A 20354-nucleotide genomic window follows, 5' to 3' on the forward strand; every position below is an offset into this window, starting at 1 on the left:
ACACACACACACACACACACACACCAAAATCGAAAGACTAACTCATGCATACAGTAGTTTCATCCTAACACACAGATCCAGGCACATGCAATAGGCATCATTTACACCATTGACTCCAGATTCAAATTTGATAGGACATACCAACCAAAGGCAACTTTGTAACAAACAGCTACAGAAACAACCGTCTCTACCATGGAAGTGAAAAACACTTACTGCCCATGAGGGATCTTCCAACCACTCAAAAGACCACACAGGTGTAATCCAGGTCATCTTCTGGCGTCTGGATAGGACTGAACTTCAACACTGCCCCTATGAGACCTATGTTGTTTTAAAACATTTCCAGAATGGAGATTCTACAATTCCTTACCCCTCCATGGAACCAGCACTTCTCTTTCATCCTCAGGACAGCTGTCTTTGTCTTCCACCTAAGTCAACCACCAATCTTACTACAAGCTCTTTCCATATTTTAAAATATCTCTACTAGTGCCTTCAGGATCATAACGAGTCTCTTTATTAGTTCCTATAGAGAGGGCATTCCCACCCATCTCAGGCCATTTTTTAATAGTTTGCTGTCTTGCATACTGAGACACCAATCCTTCGTCTCTATACACAGGGCCACTAAGTGAAATAGGATGCGATCCAGCCCAAGCTGGAGCATGCACCTGCCACTAGCAATCCCACTCATCCTGCAATAATTTCTAACAGTTGAAAATTTGAAGTTGTTTCTAATAGGATAAAAAAACATAAAATTTCATCTCCATATCTCCCCTTTAAATTCTAGACAAATATTAAAATGCTAACAAGCATAAAGGAACCCTGAAGGAATTACAAGATACTGGGGTTCTTTGCCTACCAAGCACTGACCTCTCTCTCCCCCTTGGGTTTTGGGATCTCCTGGATTTCACAAATGCTGGTCCTAGGCACTTAGGATAGTGATCCCAGCAAGCCAGATATGGAGCTCAGGCTTTTATTTTAGAAAACATTTAACAGGAAGAAGTCTGGAGTCTGACTCACCTTACTAAATATAAGACGCACATCACACTAGAGACTGGTATCGTTCTAGGACTAACTCCTTCCCTTAGAGTCCCTAATGGCTACTCCATGGTTTGTTGGGAAGCTGCTTGTATCCTTACTACTGAGTCAGTGATGGAAGCTACCAAAAGCCTGCATACAACTGAGCAAGCACATAAAGACGGAGGCTGGGTGTGGCAGCTTGAATCTGGAATCTCAGCACTTGGGAGGCTGAGGCAGGAGAATTGCCACAAGTCTGATGCCTGGGTGGGCTACATAGTAAGTTCTGGGTTAGCATGGGATGCCTCTAAGTGATACCCTCAACAACAAACAAAAACACAAAGAAGAGAGAGAGAGAGAGAGAGAGAGAGAGAGAGAGAGAGAGAGAGAGAGAGAGAGAGGGAGAACCAAGCCTAAGCCATTTATTTCATCAATGCCAAAAAACATCAGGAATCCACTCCTTTCTAACTAGAAAAAGAGCCAAATGTGCAGACATTCTTGAGTTATTAATAAAATTACAAACCCATTGTCTTCAGCAAAATCCCACTCTTTTTTTCTTAGCCCAACATGTGTAAGACTCATGCTAGTACCAAATTCCTAGCAGCTTGTACATCTGCTCCAGTTCCATCGGGTCCTTAAAAACCATTAGCTCTGCACTTCTGTGAACCGCTGAGCATACGGTGACGCTGCTAAGGCTGTTTTTAATAAGATGAACTCATTGAGTGACATACATCCTGAATTAAGGAGGTTCCAGGATTTGTGAGCGGCACACTGTACAAACTCCCCACTTAGTGAGAAGCGTGGTCTCTGGTGGCATTTCAGGAGCATTCAATTGTGGTTTAAAAAAAACAAAACAAAACAAAGCCCCTGAAAGAAGCATCCTGCATGTTCTAAGGAGAAGCAGAAGGCACCAGAGAGAAGTGTGGTCTGCAGCCATTTTTCCAATCCATAAAAAACCAGTTGCCAGGTATGGTACAGAGCTGTAATCATAGCACTTAGAAGGCCAAAGAAGGAGGGTCAAGAATTTGAGGCTAGCCTGAGATACATAGAGAGACTAAGACCCGGGCTCAACAAAGTAACAAAGGCCAATGTGAAGGTACTTGAACTGTATGGATTCTGTGGCTTTCTTCATTTCCTTCCTTACGTGCCTGAGTGTTTTGCCATGTGCATGTAGTACCCACAGAGGCCAGAAATTCATCTCTGGAATTACAGGCAGCATCTGATGTGGGTGCTGGAAACTGAACTTAGAACCTGGGTTTTCCACAAGAGCAGCAAGTGTGTTTAAGTGCTGAGCCATCTCTCCAGCCCCGCTGTGGCCTTCTTTGATCCTGTCTAGTCTCCTCCAACCATGCAGAATTTACTTCAGGAAACCATCAATACAGCCCTCCCTCTGCCACTCTCAGTTTGAGACCCAAATACTTGTCAGTTATATTTTCTGTCCTGTAGTTGCATGAATCTAGTTTAAACTATCAAATGGCTGGGTGTAGTGGTGCACTCCTGAAACCCCGCACTCTGAGCTTGAGGCAAGTGGATCAGGAGTTCAAGACCAGCCTCATCTTTGGGATATGAGATTCCATCCACCCCTCCCAGAAATGGACAAAACAGGAAATAACTATTCCTTAAAATGCATATATTGTTTTAAAATTAATTTTAATATGCCTTTTTGTCACTTCCCCAGGAGGAAAGGGATGTGTCTAAGGCTTATTATGGCACAATAATTTAATTGTACATGAGGAAAAACTTGGAAAACATCCATTTTTGCAGCCTAAGTCTGAGCTTATTGCAATTTTCCTTTAACATTTCCAATGTTATTTTAAATGTCCCATCTTTTTGAAACCTTTACTGGGGATATGTCTTTTAAAAATTTAATATATTATGATGATGATGATGGTGATGGTGATTATAATGATGATGGTGTGTACGTATGATATGTGTGCAGTCTCATGTAGGGTACAGCACACATATGGAGACTGGAGAACAGCTTGTAGGGTCAGTGTTTTCCTTTAGGTAAAGACCTGGGTCCCAGGTCTTACGCTCATAGCATCAGGCTTAGCAGCAAGCAGCTTCAGCCATGGACTCTTCAACAGCCTAAGAACACTTCCAACTACTCTCAACTCCGTGCCGGCCTCAATGCATTTGTGCACGTGTAGACACACTTTGTTCTGGTGTACTACTATTTATTAAGAGGGCAAGGGCTTTGCTTTCATGCTTTATGAGTCATCAGAATGTTTCAGTCTGTGACGGCTTCTTGGTGAATGTGCTGGCTAGTTCTATGTCAACTTGACACAGCTAGAGAGGAAGGAACCTCAGTTAAGAAAATGTCTCTCTTCTTAATTGAGGCAAGCAGGCTGGAGGCAAGCTTATAGGATACTTTCCTAATTAGTGGCTGACAGAGGGCCCAGCCCATTGAGGGTGGTGCTAGCCCATTGTGGGAGGTCTTGGGTTCTGAAAGAATTCAAGATAAAGCAAGCAGTAAGGAGCAAGCCAGTAAGCAGCACCCTCCAAGGCCTCTGCATCAGCTCCTGCCTCAAGGTTCCTGCCCTGTGTGAGTTCCTGCCCTGACTTCCTTCAGTGATGGACTATGCTGCGGAAGCGGAAGCCACATAAACCCTTTCATCTCCAAGTTGCTTTTGACGCTAGTGTTTCATCACAGCAAACAGTATCCCCGACTAAGACAGTGAATTCTCGCTTAACTGAACAATCTTGTGAATCTGTGTATTCACATATAATGGCCGCTTAAAATAACAGGATGGCTCATCCTGGGTCAATACCTCATCAATACAGACAGTGGTGAGGACCCTTTTCACTTCCATTGGAGGAAAGACAAGACTCGAATTTCCCCTGGAAACAGACTTTCTGTGTTTAGGAATTCTCCAGTTCTCCCTTCTTTGCTGAATCTATGCAGTTCTCCTATTCATCTGTGTACTCTGCTCAGGACTGGCCGCTTCTGCTAGGAAGCCTCCACCGATGACCCAGAAGGTCTCTGGTATCAAACACCATGGAGTCCAGGCTGAGAAGGGGAAACTGAATGCGAGCAAGCGAACTTTCTTGTTTGAATGAGAAAAGTCCCCTGCGGGTCACAGATTTCTACTCTTGGACCTCAGCTGACAGCTGTCTTAGCAGGCTGTGGAAGCTTTAGGAGGTAGGGATTCATCGGAGGAAGAGTGTCACTGGGGGCAGACCTTGAGGTCTTATTCCCACCCCATTTCCTCTCTGCTTCCTGCAGTGTGACCAACAGCCCGGCCCCGTTGCCTCACTCATGCCGCCAAATGAAGTTCCTGCTGAGGTACCCTCCTCTCCGAGTCCAGTGAGCACTGCATGCTTTTTACCCAGGTCTCCTACACTGCTTCCCTGCCTTCCTCTCTCTAGGAAGCCAGTCTTCCCTCTTCTGGGTTTTCTAAGTCAACAGTTCCACCCCTCCAATTCTCAGTGCCTGCAAGCAAAACGTCAGCTGAGCCCCTGACAGGAAACAGCAGCAGCCACCATTATCACCATCAGCATCATCTACGCATGGGCTGGTCTCTATACAGACACAGTGGTAGAATATTGATTAAGGACCAGGCACTGAGGTCCCTGCTTCACACCCTCATCTCACTGGGAGCCTTCCTGGTCTAGGAACTGTACCTACTCATTTCTTTCTTCCTTACTAGGGGCAGGTAAGGGCTCAGAATTAACTAAGTTAAATACACACAAAAAATATAGTCTTTTTGTTAAAGTTCATGTGCTGCTCTGTACAGAGAACACTAGTGCAGACCATGTGACTTCCTACCTCCAAGTCTGCTCCATGTGGAGCCCTCTGCTTTGTGTGAGGGAATAGTCTCTTCCCTCTACTCTAGCTTCAATGCCTCTTTGAACTACGAACCCTGTGTTCACATCTGGAGATCCAGATGCCATTCATAGCCCATCCTCCTGCACTACCTGGAATCTGTGCTCAAGATCGCTCTGCAAACCTCAGAGTCTCCAGTTGTTGGAATACAGGCTTGCTGGCATCCTATTTTGTTTCTTTCTTCCCTTGTTTCTTTCTTTCCTTGTCTCTCTCTCTCTCTCTTTCTTCCTTTCTTTCCTCCTTTCTTTCTTTCTTCCTTTCTTTCTTCTTCTTTTTAACTTTGTAACTTTCTGACTATAAGAAAGATGTTTCTGATCTGTCGTCATATCACCATGTGGTATTATGAAACTGTCATACCAAAAGATAAGGAAAGTTCTATATTCCATACTATGTGGACATTTTCAATACTTTTCTCATTTTCCTCTCTCCTGCCATTAGGATTATTATAAAACAGTTACCCATCACTATGTGTAACAATATATGCTAGTTGTATTATTACTACTATTATTGCTATTATTATTATTTTAAGTTAAACCTCACTAAAATCCCAGACTGCAGCTGCACAGGATCCTGTTTGAGCCCAGGTCTGTCCTCACTGCTGCTGTTTGTAGAAGTCACTGGACCAACACAAACTTCATCCTGAGCCTGAACACAGCTGCCACAGGCCAGGGAGAGGAATACCAGAGCCCCAGCCTTCCTAGTCAGCTCTGCTGACAGGCCTTCCTTCCTGTTTAAAAGTCTGTCAAGTGAACACTGTCTTTTCACAGCGTAATTAATCATTTCTTTCACACAGGCTTGTAACTACACACCAAACAATGTCTTGGGCTCCACAGTCAGCCTGTCTGCCTGAAGATTCAAAGCAGCTAACATAGCATCTGCCGCATACCCACAAGAAATAAGGCACTGCCCCGAGCTCAGGGGCCTCATCACATCTATCAAGGAGGAAACTACACTTCTGGCAAGTACCTTAGACAGGGACTCAGTGTTCTAAGAGGGAAGAGGGAAGGGTGTCTCTCTCAGGAACTCATTCATATTGTCATCAATTAAAAAGGAAATTTGAAAATAGGAACCCCATGCCAAAACTTTTAACAGCAGCATAGGGATACACACACACACACACACACACACACACACACACACACACTCACACACACACACACACACACACACACACACACACAAGTACACTGTAGCTATCTTCAGACACACCAGAAGAGGGCATCAGATCCCATTACAGATGGTTGTGAGCCACCATGTGGTTGCTGGGAATTGAACTAGGACCTCTGGAAGAGCAGTCAGTGCTCTTAACCACTGAGCCATCTCTCCAGGCCCAGCTTAGGGATTTTACTTAATACTGGGTCCTTGTAAACCAGTGGTGCACACTCAACGAAGCAGGAACTCACCCCGACTCTTTCAAATAATCTGCTCAGCTCGTGTTTATGTCTGTATCAGTCTCTCATTCACTGGCTGCGGAGGGTGGGGAGAGGCACCACATCCTCTGTCTAAAGATATTCTATATTGGCTTTCTCGTTAATTAAGTAATAAAGATTAAACTTTTCCCACAGTGCATTCAGAAAGGCAACGTGGGTATTTCTAAACATGGGTTGGTCCTCTAATGAACACTGGTGGAAGCTGTGAGCATCTGAGCTTGCAGTTTACAGCCTGTCTGCCATCTTGACAAATGGTTGCCACTGACAATCACAAAAGGGAGACTAAAACCCTGACACCAATCACCGTGGGAGTTATTTAAACCTGGTTCCAGAGAGCTCACTTGTATGGTTTCCACACCCTGTAGGATAAAGTCCAGTGTCTACTGCTAGAGAGTAGAGGAAGCTAGCTGGCTTCCAGGAACCAGGTCCTCAGACTCTAAGGACCCAAAGTGGCAGCCCAGTGGTGCAGACACGGGCAAGGGTGGAGGGAGCTATCACTCTGCTGGGGATGCCTGAGGCAGGAGTCCAGATGTTTCCCCGCTCCAGAGAACTTTTACTGTTCTGGATAGTAAGCGGGACCATGCCTGAGAGTCAGGAGAAATAATGTTCTCTCTTTGGGTGCTGAGAAGTGTACAAGCTGGTACCCCACTATCTGCATCTGTGGGCATCCTTGGGCACAGAGCACAGTGAGAATAACTGACTCTCAATGAAGCCAGGCGCGAAACGGGTGAGAGGTGAACAGTCTAAAGAAAAGTCAGAACAAAAAAACATTGTGTTGTGTTTCTGAAGGTCTTCTCGAAAAAAAAATTAAAATACATTAGAATGACAGAGTGGGATAGAATTGTGATGCTGTTCCAAAAGACTCCCCGCCCTCCTTGAGAGGTTTCGTGTTTCCGCTATGGCCTTGTGACCTGTCGCTCCTGCAGAAGATGCAAGTCCTCATCCTACTGATAGCAGGTTGGCCACATCACTTATTTTGCCTACGTGTATCCGAGCAAAGCGTGACTGTGGGCAGGTTCTAAGGAGCACTGGGATTGTGAGCCACAGCACTAGCAAGTCCCAGATGGCAGTAGATCCTCAGACTGGAGCCCACACTAAAGCCACAGGCAACCTGGACTGACACTAACTTTAGAGAAACATACCATTGTTGTGTCAAGGCACTGAGCACCTAATGGTGCCGTCTGGAATGAGCAGCCAGCACAAGGCAGCTCTAGTGTGATAGGCCAGTCCCACTGTCTACTCTGTGTTCTTCATTCACTGGTGTATGTTGCATCTGTAGCCAGGTCAATTTCTTGCACACATGCTACTGCTTATATGACCTGAATACCTGATAATTCCAAATAACCCTTTCGACCTACCAGACTGAGACCTGACTGTAGGTTCTCTATTATCTACCATTTCTCTTAGTTTTTAACACTCAGTGTTTTGTTTCACCCCACCCTCCACCCCCAGCACTGGGGATGGACCCCGGGGACTCATGCACACCAGACAGGGGCTCTCCACTGAGTTACCCTCTCAGCCTTCACTACTTCTTAACAAACCAGTTGCTTATTTACTTCTGCCCCTACTACGTACATCATCATTCCTACCTCAACGGTCTGCCTCTGGAGACTTTACACGTGCACGCATGTCATCCTGAGGGTCCGTGTTCAGCCCTGAGCTTTCCTTTCTGTGAGGTCAGGAAGACTGGAGTGGTGGCAGACAGTATGCAGGACAGCCCACTGTTACTTAAGACATGTCTGATCATCCACGCCGGAGCAGAGATCGATGCTCTGACCACTCAGGGGAGCAGAGGTAAATGGGGAAGGGTAGGCTAGGCTGCCATTGAGACACGCAAGCAGAAGCCCAAGCCTCAGACACACTGAAGGAAGGAGACCAGCGAAAGCAAAGAGCAGGCGCTTGTGGCTGAGATGTAATGCCGAAGCGATGCATTTCTTCAGCGCTATCCAACACGGTGACAATGGGAACCACATATGTAATTTCAACTGCTTTTGTGACATATTCATAAGCCAAAGGAAGGCAAATTTGCTTTAGTAATGTATTTTAGTTAACCTAGTATATACAAATTTTTCTTTTTTAGTATAGCAGAAAATATTTGTGCTACATTGTCTCCTCTCACTCTTGTATGAAACCTTAGAAATCCGCTGTGTGTTTTATACTTACTACATAGCTCAAGCCCCAGGGGCTACAGGGAACATGCTCAAAAGCCTGGTCCAATACTTTATTCTCAGCAAAACAGAAGAGGCAGCAGGCATCACAGAACCAAAGACCAGACGTAAGAAAACCAAATCTCAGATGGCAGAGCTGCGCAGGTCCCCTCCCCTCCTTCCTTCCTGAGAAACGTTTATAAAACCAGCTCTTGGTGTGTTTAGCAACATACCTTTGTTTTTGGAGATGGGGTGGTCTTACTATGTAGCCCAGGCTAGCTTCAAGCTCTTGGTCTCTTGCCATGAACTCCCAAGTACTGGTATTAGACACACACACCACTGAACCTGGATCATTAATGAGCTCCTTTAAACAATGTAGGTTTTGAGAAATAACTTTGGGCAGGGGCACAGCTCACCGCTAAAGTGCTTGCCTAGTGTGTATAAAGCCCTGTGTTTGAGCCTCTTCACAATGTTTTTAAAAACTGAAAATGAATTTAATTGACAAGACTGAAATATTAAAATAAATTATATAGTACACTATAAGGTTTTGTTTGCTCATAAATTTACAATGAGCAAATTGACTAAAAAAAAAAAAAAGACATGACCTAAACAAAATGATTAGCAGATATTTTTATTTCTTCCCAAATGCCTCCTTCTTAAAATCTTGCCCAATAAAACACAATAGTTAGAGCAACCTTTCTTTTCCTTGTATACCAGTACCCGCCAACATCTAGCTTATCAAAAGATGGCCCAACCCAGAAGCAATCACAATACTACCTTTGCACTATGACAGACAGACACACCTCCCATACTTGCTGCTTATAAAGCAAAGGCTTTCTTGTTAACCTGCCGGTGTATAAACCAGCGTCTCCGTGTTTGTCTAAAGCACTGTCGTTCTTGAGAGAAACAGACCTTGCTCGCACAAATACTGCAGAGTGCTCACCAGAGCAGGTTATCGAATGGCACATAGATGGGCAGAATCTAAGATAAATGCCTCTTCATTCAGAACTTATAAAAGCTTACCAGGCAGACAAATCCAAAAGATATGCTACAAACCAATTTCTATTTGGGGGTTCATTCTCTGTCTGTAGCTCTGTCCATTAGCCAGGGGCACACCCTGCTCCAGCCGACTTGTCCGTCTTTCCTGGCTTCACTGAGTAGTTTGTAGAGCTGTGGGCACTGTCCTGAGGAACCACTGTATTTTTTACTGGCATGTACTTTCGCCTACTCCAGAATATCATGGATTAATAATGGTATCTTAGAGCACAGCATCTAACCTCAGGTTGGCCTTTTCTACTTATTAACATGCACGGAAGGTTCCCCTGTGCCTTTTGTGGAGATGGGTAGCTCATTTCTCCTTTATTCTTGAATGGTACTGTATCAAGAGATTATAGTAGGACTCCTTATCCATTCTCCCACTGGGAGTCATCATGGCTTTAGTATTTGGCCACCATGAATCAAACTGCCATAGACACTTGTGCACAGTAGATACAAGTTTTCAGTTGGCTTGGGTAAATACCTAGGAGCTTCATCCCTGGGCTCGTGTGGTAAGAAGAGAGTTAGGGTCCTGCAGAAGCTGAGGGCTGTTCTCCAGAACGCCGGCACCATCCGCCTCATTTGGCCAGTGACGACAGCAGCGGAGTTCCTGTTGCTGCCCAGCCTTGCATCTGATTTTCTGAGATTTGGAGGCTTTAGGCATCCTATAGCGTGGGATGCTATCTCATTATTTTATTGTAGATTCTCTAGTGGCATGACGGTGCCTTTATTAGCTTCTTCATCTGCTTCCCAGACAGCTGTGCATCCTCTTTGGAGAAATGTCTATTCAGATACTTTTGTCTAGTTTTAAGGTGAGGTTCTTTCTTTCTTTCCTTCTTTCTTTCCTTCTTTCTTTCTTTCTTTCTTTCTTTCTTTCTTTCTTTCTTTCTTTCTTTCTTTCTTTCTTTCTTTCTCCCTCCCTCCCTCCCTCCTTTCCTTTCTTTCTTCCTTCCTTTCTTTCTCTGAATTTGAGGGACCTTGGTATAATTTGGATACGAATCCTTTATTGGAAATTTTCTAAATATTTGTCCCAGCATACCGCTTTTCTTTATACTTCACGCAGTCCCTGGCAGAGGAGAACATTTTACAAGCACAGTGTATCATTTTTCTCTTATGTCTTGCTTTCAGCTTTGCCTCTGAAAGGTTGTCAGAGAGCCATGGCCACCTCCTCCTGTTACCTTCTGACAGCATCCCAGAGTTGCAGTTTACATTGATTTTTCTGAAGAATGGAAGGTCTGAGTTTACTTTAAAAAAAAAAAAATGTGGATCTTCAATTGTCTCTGCACCCTTTAATATAACCTACTAGCTGATGTTCCGAGCTTGATGTAGTCTGCTGCAGAATCTTAACACTAAACTTACAATTTAGGCTTTGGACTTTTCAGACTAAGAATTTTTTTTAAAGATTTACTTATTTATTTTATGTATGTGAATACACTGATGGTTGTGAGCCTTCATGTGGTTGCTGGGAATTGAATTTTTTTTAGGACCCTGCTCCCTCCAGTCAACCCTGCTTGCTCTCTGGTCGACCCAAATAACAGTTCAGATGGCTATAAGCTACCAAGTACTTCTAGGGACTTGAACTGGGAGCTTTAGTCTCCATAGTCATTGCTCTTAACCACTGAGCCATAGCTCCAGCACAGACTAAGACTTTTTAATGGATTATTGGTTTCTTGAGTTATGTAATATCCATTTCTTGCTAACATTGTGCAATCTGACTTTTTTTTTTAATCTCCTTAAACATAACAAGTGTGTCTAAAGTTTGGACCTAACACTTTGATATCAGAAGCATTTGTGGGTCTACATTCTTACTTGTGTGTACCTTCTTTATCTCTGAATGTGTGTTTCACTTTGTGTTTTTGCTTTGCTTTGTATTGCTAAGGATTGAACTTGGGACCCTGTACCCACTAGATTAGTGCTCTGCCACTGAAAAACACCCTCAGTGTTACACGATGTTTTTAAAGATGGCTGTGGAATCCTTATCAACACGGAATTACATGCATTTCTCCCTGTGGCATCCAGGCACCTGAATCCTGGGCTTGCTTTATTACTACTTCAGTCTTTGAGACTCCCTGGATTGGGAGGTGTGTGTACTTGTTTTAGTTACTGGTTTTTGTCTCTAAGAGGGGGAGCTCTGGCTGGTCTGGTTGGCTACGTAGACCCAGGTAGCTCTAAATTTATGGAGACTCTCCTGCTCCTGCCTCCCGAGTGCTGGTATTCTGGGCTGTGTTTTGTCCTACTGAGTCACGGGTCTCACTATGTAGCCCAGGCTGGCCTGCCTCAGGCCCTGAGTATTGGGATTTCAGGAAGGTGCCACCACACTGTAACACTATTGACTCTAGATCTGACAGGACTTCCCTTTGTTTTACCTTTTCGTGCCACCCAAGACCTGGTCTCAACCCACTGTCCTGGCTACAGTACGGGGGCTTAGCGAGGACTTCAGTTCTCGCAGGATGCGAATGAACCCCATACCTCAGCCTGCCCCACTAAGCTGCCAGCAATCTTGTTCTGCCTCAAAGCTGTTTATACCTGAGTGTTACACACAAAACATTAGATTTGTCTCTCCACATTTCCGGGGTCCTTTGGGCCTTGGTCTAGTGTTCTATCCTACACTAACCCTGAAGTTTCTCCAGCTCCTTCAAACACAGGCTTAAAAACCTGTAATCACATGTATGTATGTATGTATGTATGTATGTATGTATGTATGTATGTGTATCTATTTACATGGGTGAGTGCATGAACGACAGTGTTTGCCTGTGGAAGTCAAAGGTTAGATTTTTGGGAGTCCAGTTTCTCTTTCCACCACATGAGTGAATCCTGGGGTTTGAATTTAGGTCTATATCCTAAGCACAGGCTTTAAGTTTTTCTGTTGAACTTGACAGAGGAGGTGAGCCTGATCCCCTGGTATGTCACTTCTGACTGCAAGGTCAGAACAGGAACTTGCCATCCTATGAATGTCACATATGAAGTTCCAATGGTCGCAGCACAACTGATTTCATATCACACATACACTCAGCTCACCACTATCACATATAAGTCTGCCTCATATAAAGGTTTGTTAAGGTGAATCACCCCATCTGCCCTGAGGCCTCTGATCACTGATGCCCAAATTTCATCATCTTATAAAGCATTAACAGCATCTTTGTATTTCCCCACTTATTTTCAATACGTACAGTTCCTAAGTCTACTTCTGTGTCTTTAATATATTTTACTCTGTTTTATTATTTTCTTGGTTTCAAGCCAATCTTTAGGCTTCCCAAATGTACCTCATACAGTGGATTATCAGCTATGAAGTATTTTATTGGTATATTTTTAAAGATTTATTTGATTTATTTTATGTGTATGAGTACACTGTAGCTGTACAGATGGCCGTGAGCCATCATGTGTGTGGCTGCTGGTAATTAACTCAGGGCCTCCACTGGCCCCGCTCGCTCTGGCGTAATTCACTGTAGCTGTCTTCAGATGCACCAGAAGAGGGCGTCAGATCTTATTATGGGTAACCACCCATGGTTGTGAGCCACCATGTGGTTGCTGGGATCCGAACTCAGGACCTTCAGAAGAGCAGTCAGTGCTCTTACCCACTGAGTCATCTCACCAGCCCTTATTGGTATATTTTTAACATGATGATTTAACATTACTTTTGGGAATTTCAGGGACATTCTTAGGAATGATCTTTAGCATACCACTATGCACCAGAATGTTCCATGTAAAAAGTAGTAGTGGTGGTTAAAAATGTCCTTGCATGTTGTCAATTTCAATATGTTTCTTTCTCTGAGCAGCCACAGGAGGAATGGTCCCAAGAACACACTGGCTTTTTTGTGTGTGAGAAACAAGGTTATCTTATTATGAGGATGACCTTATACTTTAAAACATCCGAGAGCAAAGAAAAAATACAGATAGCCAGAGGAACATATATATCCTCCTGGAGCAGAAAATCTTCAAGACTGTAGATTTTATGGATTATAATCGCCTCAGAAACTACTCAGGGACAACTGTCCCCCAGATCTGACCACAATGACCGGCTCAGCTCACCTCAGAAACACTAGCTACCTCCTCTTTCTTGAGACACCTCCTATTCAGTGCATGCCTTCCTTGCTGGAATTCAAATTCTTAGTGCCAAAGATAATATGAATGATGCCTTCAATAACTATAAGGCATGAAATAACATTTTATCAGTTTTCCATAATCTAAGAGCTAGGTTTGAGTTTTCTTCATAGCCCCAGAGGGACGTAAGCCTGTCTCTTCTCCCATGTTCTCATGTGCCCTACATTCTGACCACATGGAGAAGGAGTTTGCCCTAATTCTATCTTAGATAGCACAGCTGGAATCAGTGTCATTACCCAGGGTTGGTCAGTTTTTCTAGTGTCTTGTGGTACTAAACATCTCTCTAATACTTAGCAAATGCTCCCTGATGATAAATTCACTTTCATTTATTCAGGGCTGATCACTCAAATACCTTCCCAGGACTAAGCCGTTTACTCTTGAACCTCTGGGATTTCTATCAGTAAAAATGTCATCAAAAGTTGGCCAAGGTAGCAGGGACAGCTCTAACTAGCAGTCATCGTAATTAGCAAAGAGCTCCAACCCGGCACACAGAGTCAGTATGGATGGTCTATCTGAATGTGTGGAAAACCTTTCCAAAGATATTCACTCTTCTTGGCAAGACAGAAAGATAGTTTGCAACTAGTTATCAACTTTTATTCCTGAGGACCTGTTTTTATTCTTCTGCTTTCTAGAAAGACCACTGTCTTCTTAGTCATTGTGGTTATAAAACACCATGACCAAAAGCATCATGGGAAGGAAGGGATTCGTTTCAGCTCACATCTTGAAGTCCATGATCCAGGGAAGGAAAGGCATAAGAACCCGGAGGCAGGACTGATGCAGAGGCCATGGAGGGATGCCTGGCTTGCTCTCATGGCTTGCTCAACCTGCTTTCTTATAGAACTCAGGACCACCAACTCAAGGGTGTTGCCACCTACAACAGGCTGGGTCTTCCCATATCAATTATGAATTAAGAACATGTCCTATAGACTTGCCTACATGCCAGTCTGATGGGGGTATTTTCTCAATTGAGAGTCCCTCTTCCCAAATGACTCTAGTTTGCGTCGAGTTGACATAACGAGCCAGCACAGTTATGCCAACCACTCTTACTTAGCCTGTGAACCAGTGCCTGTTTCTTTTTTTTTTCTTGCTAAACTCTCTTTAGAGATCACCAGGCCAGAACCACTCCCTGGCATGCAGGTCTATAGATTCAAGCACCTTCTGAGGATGTAACAATGGGTAAGAACATTGCCAACATAGGGTAAGCAACAGGCTGATCTTACATCAGGGCCAACATGAACTGTTGACTCGGGCTGAACTTTTAAATTGGAATGCTAGTCTTTGTTCCTCAGTGGCCAAGAGCCACCCACAGCTTCCTGTGAGGAGCTCCTGTGAGGAGCAGAGATAGTAACTGCGTACTAACTCAGTGCTGATGCCCAGGTCCACGCCAGCACTTACCTTGGGAGGCTTTCTTCATGATGAAAAGAAAAAAATTCAATAGCGGAGACACAGAAGGTTGTCAACACAATGGCCACATCAGAGGGAAATAATGAAAGAGAAAAAGAAAAGAAAAAAACAAAAACAAATTCAGCAACTTTGTAATGGGATCTGGGACATCACACATAGCTAACTGCCTACAGTGATAAACCTCTCACTCTAGACATGCATTGAGGGATGTTTTTAAATGGTTTTAAGAAATGATAGTGAAGGAGATACAGAAATACTATAACCATCCTGCACATAGCTGAATTCTTTTAAACCAGCCTTACATGTAAATTTCCTTCCTGGCTCCTACCTTATTTCTTTGAGACAGGGTTTCATGTAATTTAGGCTAGCCTTGAACTAGGAATGACAAAGGATGATCTTGAATTTTTCTGATCCTCTTGTCTCTGCCACCAGCTTGCTACAATTATAGGCAGGTATCATCACTGAAGATGACTTTGTGATGCTGGGGAACAAACTCTGTGCTTCATGCGTGATAGGCAAGCACCCTACTACCTGAGCTACAGGAGGGCCAAACTACCCTGGGCATATCCAGTCTTGTCCATCCAACAACTGTACATATAAACTACATCCCCAACTGTACATATAAACTTTTGTAAGCTAGTGTTGAAATATATACGTATTTTCCACTGTTAGGCAAATAATATTCTAATATACATGAAGATACAGATTTTAAAAGCATGGTACCTATTTCAACCCCGAAAAGAACTTTTAAAACAAGTCCTGCCCTCCTCCCAACATCAACCGACACAGAAGACTTTTTGTAATGTTAAGTTTTTTTTTTTTCAGTGCTGAAAAATCAAATCTAGAGGTTGGACCATGCTAGGAGACTCTCTTACCACTGAGCCTCAGCACCAGCTCTGCAATGTTCATTTTTGCAAGTTAACAATTCAGGAACGACTGAAATTATACTCGAAGGAAACGTCAAAAAGCAAAGGTTTCAAAGTAAGAAAACATGAAGTTGACATGCTTTGTAAATATTTTCCTTCCACGTGAAACACAGGACCTGGATTTTGATTTCTAGGGTATGCGATCCTACAATAGTTCTTGGCTTTCTTGATGTAGTTGTTCTTGATGATGCTCTTATAATATCAATTCAAAAATATGAAATAATTTTGAGAAATGGGGCACTCTCCCTAAGCCTTCACAGCAGTCAGAATCATGGGGATCAGAAGACTATGCTGAGGAGCAGTGATGTATACCCTCCCTGTGCCCAAGTACAGAGAGTCAAGAGGCAGGGGGACCAACCAGCACAAGCTTGAGACCAGCCTGGTCTACATCAATTCTCAAGCCACCACAACTACACAGCAAGACTATGTCTCAAAAAGGGGAGAGGGGTTAATTAATTTAATTTAAATTCATTGAATTTTCTCCAGTACTTCGGGGGGCCTTGAAACATCCAGAGCTCAGAGGGGGAGGAAGACCATGGACTCAGACAGGTGGGCAGTTCCACACTTCTGAATGCAATCAAAGAAAACCAAGACATTCCACTCTTGCTGAATCTGAGGCACTGTACCCCTGGAATCCCATGAATTAACCAGAAGGAAATCAGCCTGCACCTCAGGCACAGTGGGGCTTCCACTTCTGTCTTCTAGCTTTTTGTCAGGTCTAACTGGTATCTCCAGCTGTAATCAGGCCAGCCTGAAGCTATGAGCAAGTCCAACCATCCAGACAAGATAGGCTGTGAGGATGTCACAATAAAAATGCATGGGGGTTTTTAGTTCTAAGAAACCCAGAAGTTTCATTCTCTATACAGCTTAAGTTTTCTGTAGAGAACTCTGGATGCATCTGCTCTATGCAGGGACAAAATGAGAGCTTTATGCTTTGTGCTGTTGATGAAACCTCTTGTTTTGCTGCTTTATTATTTTATTTTATTTTATTTTATTTTATTTTATTTTATTTTATTTTATGTTATTTAAACCACTGCTTTATTTGACAAGGGAAAGTCACTAGGGTTATATTAGGCCATCACATGAAAGACCGTGTCAATACTGTCATCTTGGAGCATCTGTGGGGATAGACCCCCAAATCCATGGATGCTCAACTATCTTACATAAAATGGTGCTGGCATAACACCTACACACATCCTCCTCCTATCTACTTAAACCATCTCTAGGCCACCTAACATAATAAGTGCTAGGTAAATAGGTGGTGCACTGAATTGTTATGGGGAATATCAAAGCGTCTACACAGTCAGTATAGGTCATTGAGTCTAAGGACATAGAATCTACACAGAGAACCAACTACACAATGTCCTGTGTAACTACAGTGAACCACTGAACCCAGTGAGGTGAGTTGGGTGAAATGGAGCCTCACGGAGTCCTCCAGGGTCATCCCAGCATGGCTCCCACCACAGTCCCACAAGGTTCATGGCTAGCAGCAAGGAATCAGTGTGGTGGTTCGTAGCCAGTGGAGCATTTACCCACTTAGCTGGTCCAAACTACCCCCCTCCTTCCTTCACTGATAGTCCAATAGGATATTTTTCATGCCTCTTGGGAAAAAAAAAAAAAAATCAATCCCATATTGCCCTTCTAGGTGCTTTGCAAAGTCCATTCCTGTCGCTTGGGAAGAAGCATATCTCAGAAAGGCAGTGTAGGTCAGCTACTTCTGTCTGTGCCATGATGGAGAACGGCTTACGAATGAATGGACCCTGGGGAACAGGGCAAGGGGAGCCACAAACTCACGTGTGTCAACAGACTCCTCAGAGAAGAAAACCATCTTCTCATACATTATAGATGCTGCATTGTTACCTGGCCAGCTTTTTGGAATAGTGTGAATTGGGCGATGGTAACCAAAATGCTACATCCCCATAGGTTATGAAGCAAACTGGAGGATATAAGGTCATTCTTCTGTGGTTACAAAGAAAAAAATTCCTTTTCTGTTTCTCCTCCTTATTTATTTATTTGTTTATTCAGTGTATATGAGTACACTGCAGCTGTCTTCAGACACACCAGAAGAGGGCAACAAGTCACAGATCCCATTGTAGATGGCTGTGAGCCACCGTGCGGATGCTGGGAATTGAACTCAGGACCTCTAGAAGAGCAGTCAGTGCTTGTAACCACCAAGCCATCTCTCTAACCACACCACATCCCCTTTTTTTTAAAGACAAAATTTTACTATATAGACCAGGCTGGCCTTGAACTCACAGAGTTCAAAACCTGTATCTGCCTCCCAAGTGCTGAGATTAAAGGCACGTGTCACCACACTGGCTTATTTTACTTTTTAGTTATGGTGTGTGTGTGTGTGTGTGTGTGTGTGTGTGTGTGTGTGTGTGTGTGTGTGTGTGCAGTGTATTTGTTCAGAAGAGTATTGATTGGATCATCTAAGGTTGAGTGTACAGGCAGTTTTGAGGTGTCTGATGTGGGTTTGGGTTCTAGGAACTAAACTTGGGTCCTTTACAGGGGCGATGTGTGCTCTTAACCCTTAATGAGTAATGCTGATTGATACCATAATAAAATATACTATCTTTGGAGGCTGGAAACAGTGTTATTACAACCTTGAGATGAACTGTAAACAAGCTACAAAAGTGATTTCAAAGAAGGTGTTGACACTGGGATGACGCTTGTTGTCCAAAGTTTCTATGTAAGAAAAATGAACCGAGCTGAGCTCACTCCAACAGGATGGCTGAGAACTGGCCGCCTTAGCAGGGGCTTTCTGTCAACAGAAGAAAGAGGCAACTGCTCAGACTTCAACAACCTCTTTTCTCTGCTTATATGTTCATGCTGAAGGTTTCCTTTCATGCCTATTTGATGGAGTACCCCAAACCACTTTCCATATGGAGCAGCTCAATTGATAAATGCCTGTGTGCACTAACAAATACCTTAAAGGGGTAATGTGCCCGATCTCATCTTTCAACAATGTGGAGAAAATGTGGGTGAATGAGATAAACATTGAGCACAATCAATTCTAAGTACAGTCACATACTACACACTAACACTTAGGTCAGGGACCAGCCAACAGAGGACACTGGCCCCACAAGGTTGTATCACCAGCAACACTACTATCTTAGCTTGTGTAAGTACACTCTATGATGTTCAAATGACACAGGATCATTCTCTCAGAACCACTCATGAGGGTACGTGATGTATGCCTATCCTCTGGGTTAGAGTTATGATCCCCTAAGATCCAGCTGGCTGGTAACTTCTCACCAACTGGGGCATTCGACTAACACTGGGTTAAAAGTATGTTTAAACTAGTCACTGTCCAGTGATTGATTTATCCTTAACAAACAAAGACAAAACAAGCCCCATCAACCAGAAGTGGAGAGCAGATTTGATTAGCAAGGACAGCCAGACAGCCCTACCTCACATCTTCTCTGAGAATATTCCTTCCTCCCTCACTATGGTCCTCAGCCACTTAGAACCAGGACTTGGGTGAATTCTAGACTCTGTGTGTGTGTGTGTGTGTGTGTGTGAATCTATTTATGTATGTGTGTATGTGAGTCTATATATGTATGGCTGTGGTTCATTTATTTGAGAGTGGGGCAGGAGGTTGGAGTGTGGGGGCTGGTTCTCTCCTTCCACCATGTAGATGCCAGGGACTGAACTCAGGTCATCAGGATTGGCAGCAAGCACCTTTACTCGCTGAGCCACCTCGACGACTAAGATGCTAAGATGTTCCCTTTTTGAGCTTCATCTTTTATATTTGTATGTTCCCCTTTTTTATCTCTAAATATGAGTGTTAAAATTTCATACAGGTACAGATAGTAGGGATAAAAGAATCACACGAGACACATACATCCTTATTTCCCAGGCCATCCTGTCCACCCAGCCAGGATCCTAAAACACACCAAGGGTGAACACAGAGGTGACAAGTCCTATGATTTCTCCCTTTGAGAATGACTACGGAACTTCAGACCTCCTTATGTTTCTTTTCCTTCCACCTTGAACCTTCAGGGTAAACTGAGGCTGCAACTCTGACTTCAGAACAGCAAAGGCAGATAGGAGCAGGGAACAAGAGGAAATTGATGCCAGGTCAAATTTCTGGAAAATTCCACACGGTTTCCAATCCATAACTCTAGAAAGTTACAGTAAACTAAAGTTCTACACACAGTGGGCTCTTCATTCCTAACACACTTCTCTCCATGTGGACTGACTTTCATATTAATAAAACCCTGCAGCGACGGGTACTTCACACAGCCTTTGCTCTTAGAGCAGTGAGCAACACATGAATGGAGCTCATTCCACCAAGTTTATCATGTGTTTCTTCTTCTCCTTCTCCTTCTCCTTCTCCTTCTCTTCTTCCTCCTCCTCCTCCTCCTCCTCCTCCATCATCATCATCATCATCACCACCACCACCACATCATCATCATCATCACCATCACCACCACCACCATCACCACCACCACCACCACCACCACCACCA

The 20354-nt window shown here is 43.7% G+C and overlaps 1 protein-coding gene across 9 annotated transcripts in view; it reads right to left on the reverse strand.

Annotated features, from left to right (window-relative positions):
• Positions 1-20354, reverse strand: part of Kif13a (kinesin family member 13A) — a 187748-nt gene that overhangs the window by 107139 nt on the left and 60255 nt on the right. For all 9 annotated transcript variants that reach the window (XR_004115262.1, XM_031359236.1, XM_031359235.1 and 6 more), the window contains exon 3: positions 14946-14958. Coding sequence is in view for 8 of the 9 variants with exons in the window: in XM_031359236.1 (XP_031215096.1) it covers positions 14946-14958 (13 nt within the window). In the remaining variant the exon portion in view is untranslated. The remainder of the gene's footprint in view (positions 1-14945; positions 14959-20354) is intronic.

Source organism: Mastomys coucha, unplaced genomic scaffold (assembly GCF_008632895.1).
Source record: "Mastomys coucha isolate ucsf_1 unplaced genomic scaffold, UCSF_Mcou_1 pScaffold7, whole genome shotgun sequence".
NCBI lineage: Eukaryota > Metazoa > Chordata > Mammalia > Rodentia > Muridae > Mastomys > Mastomys coucha.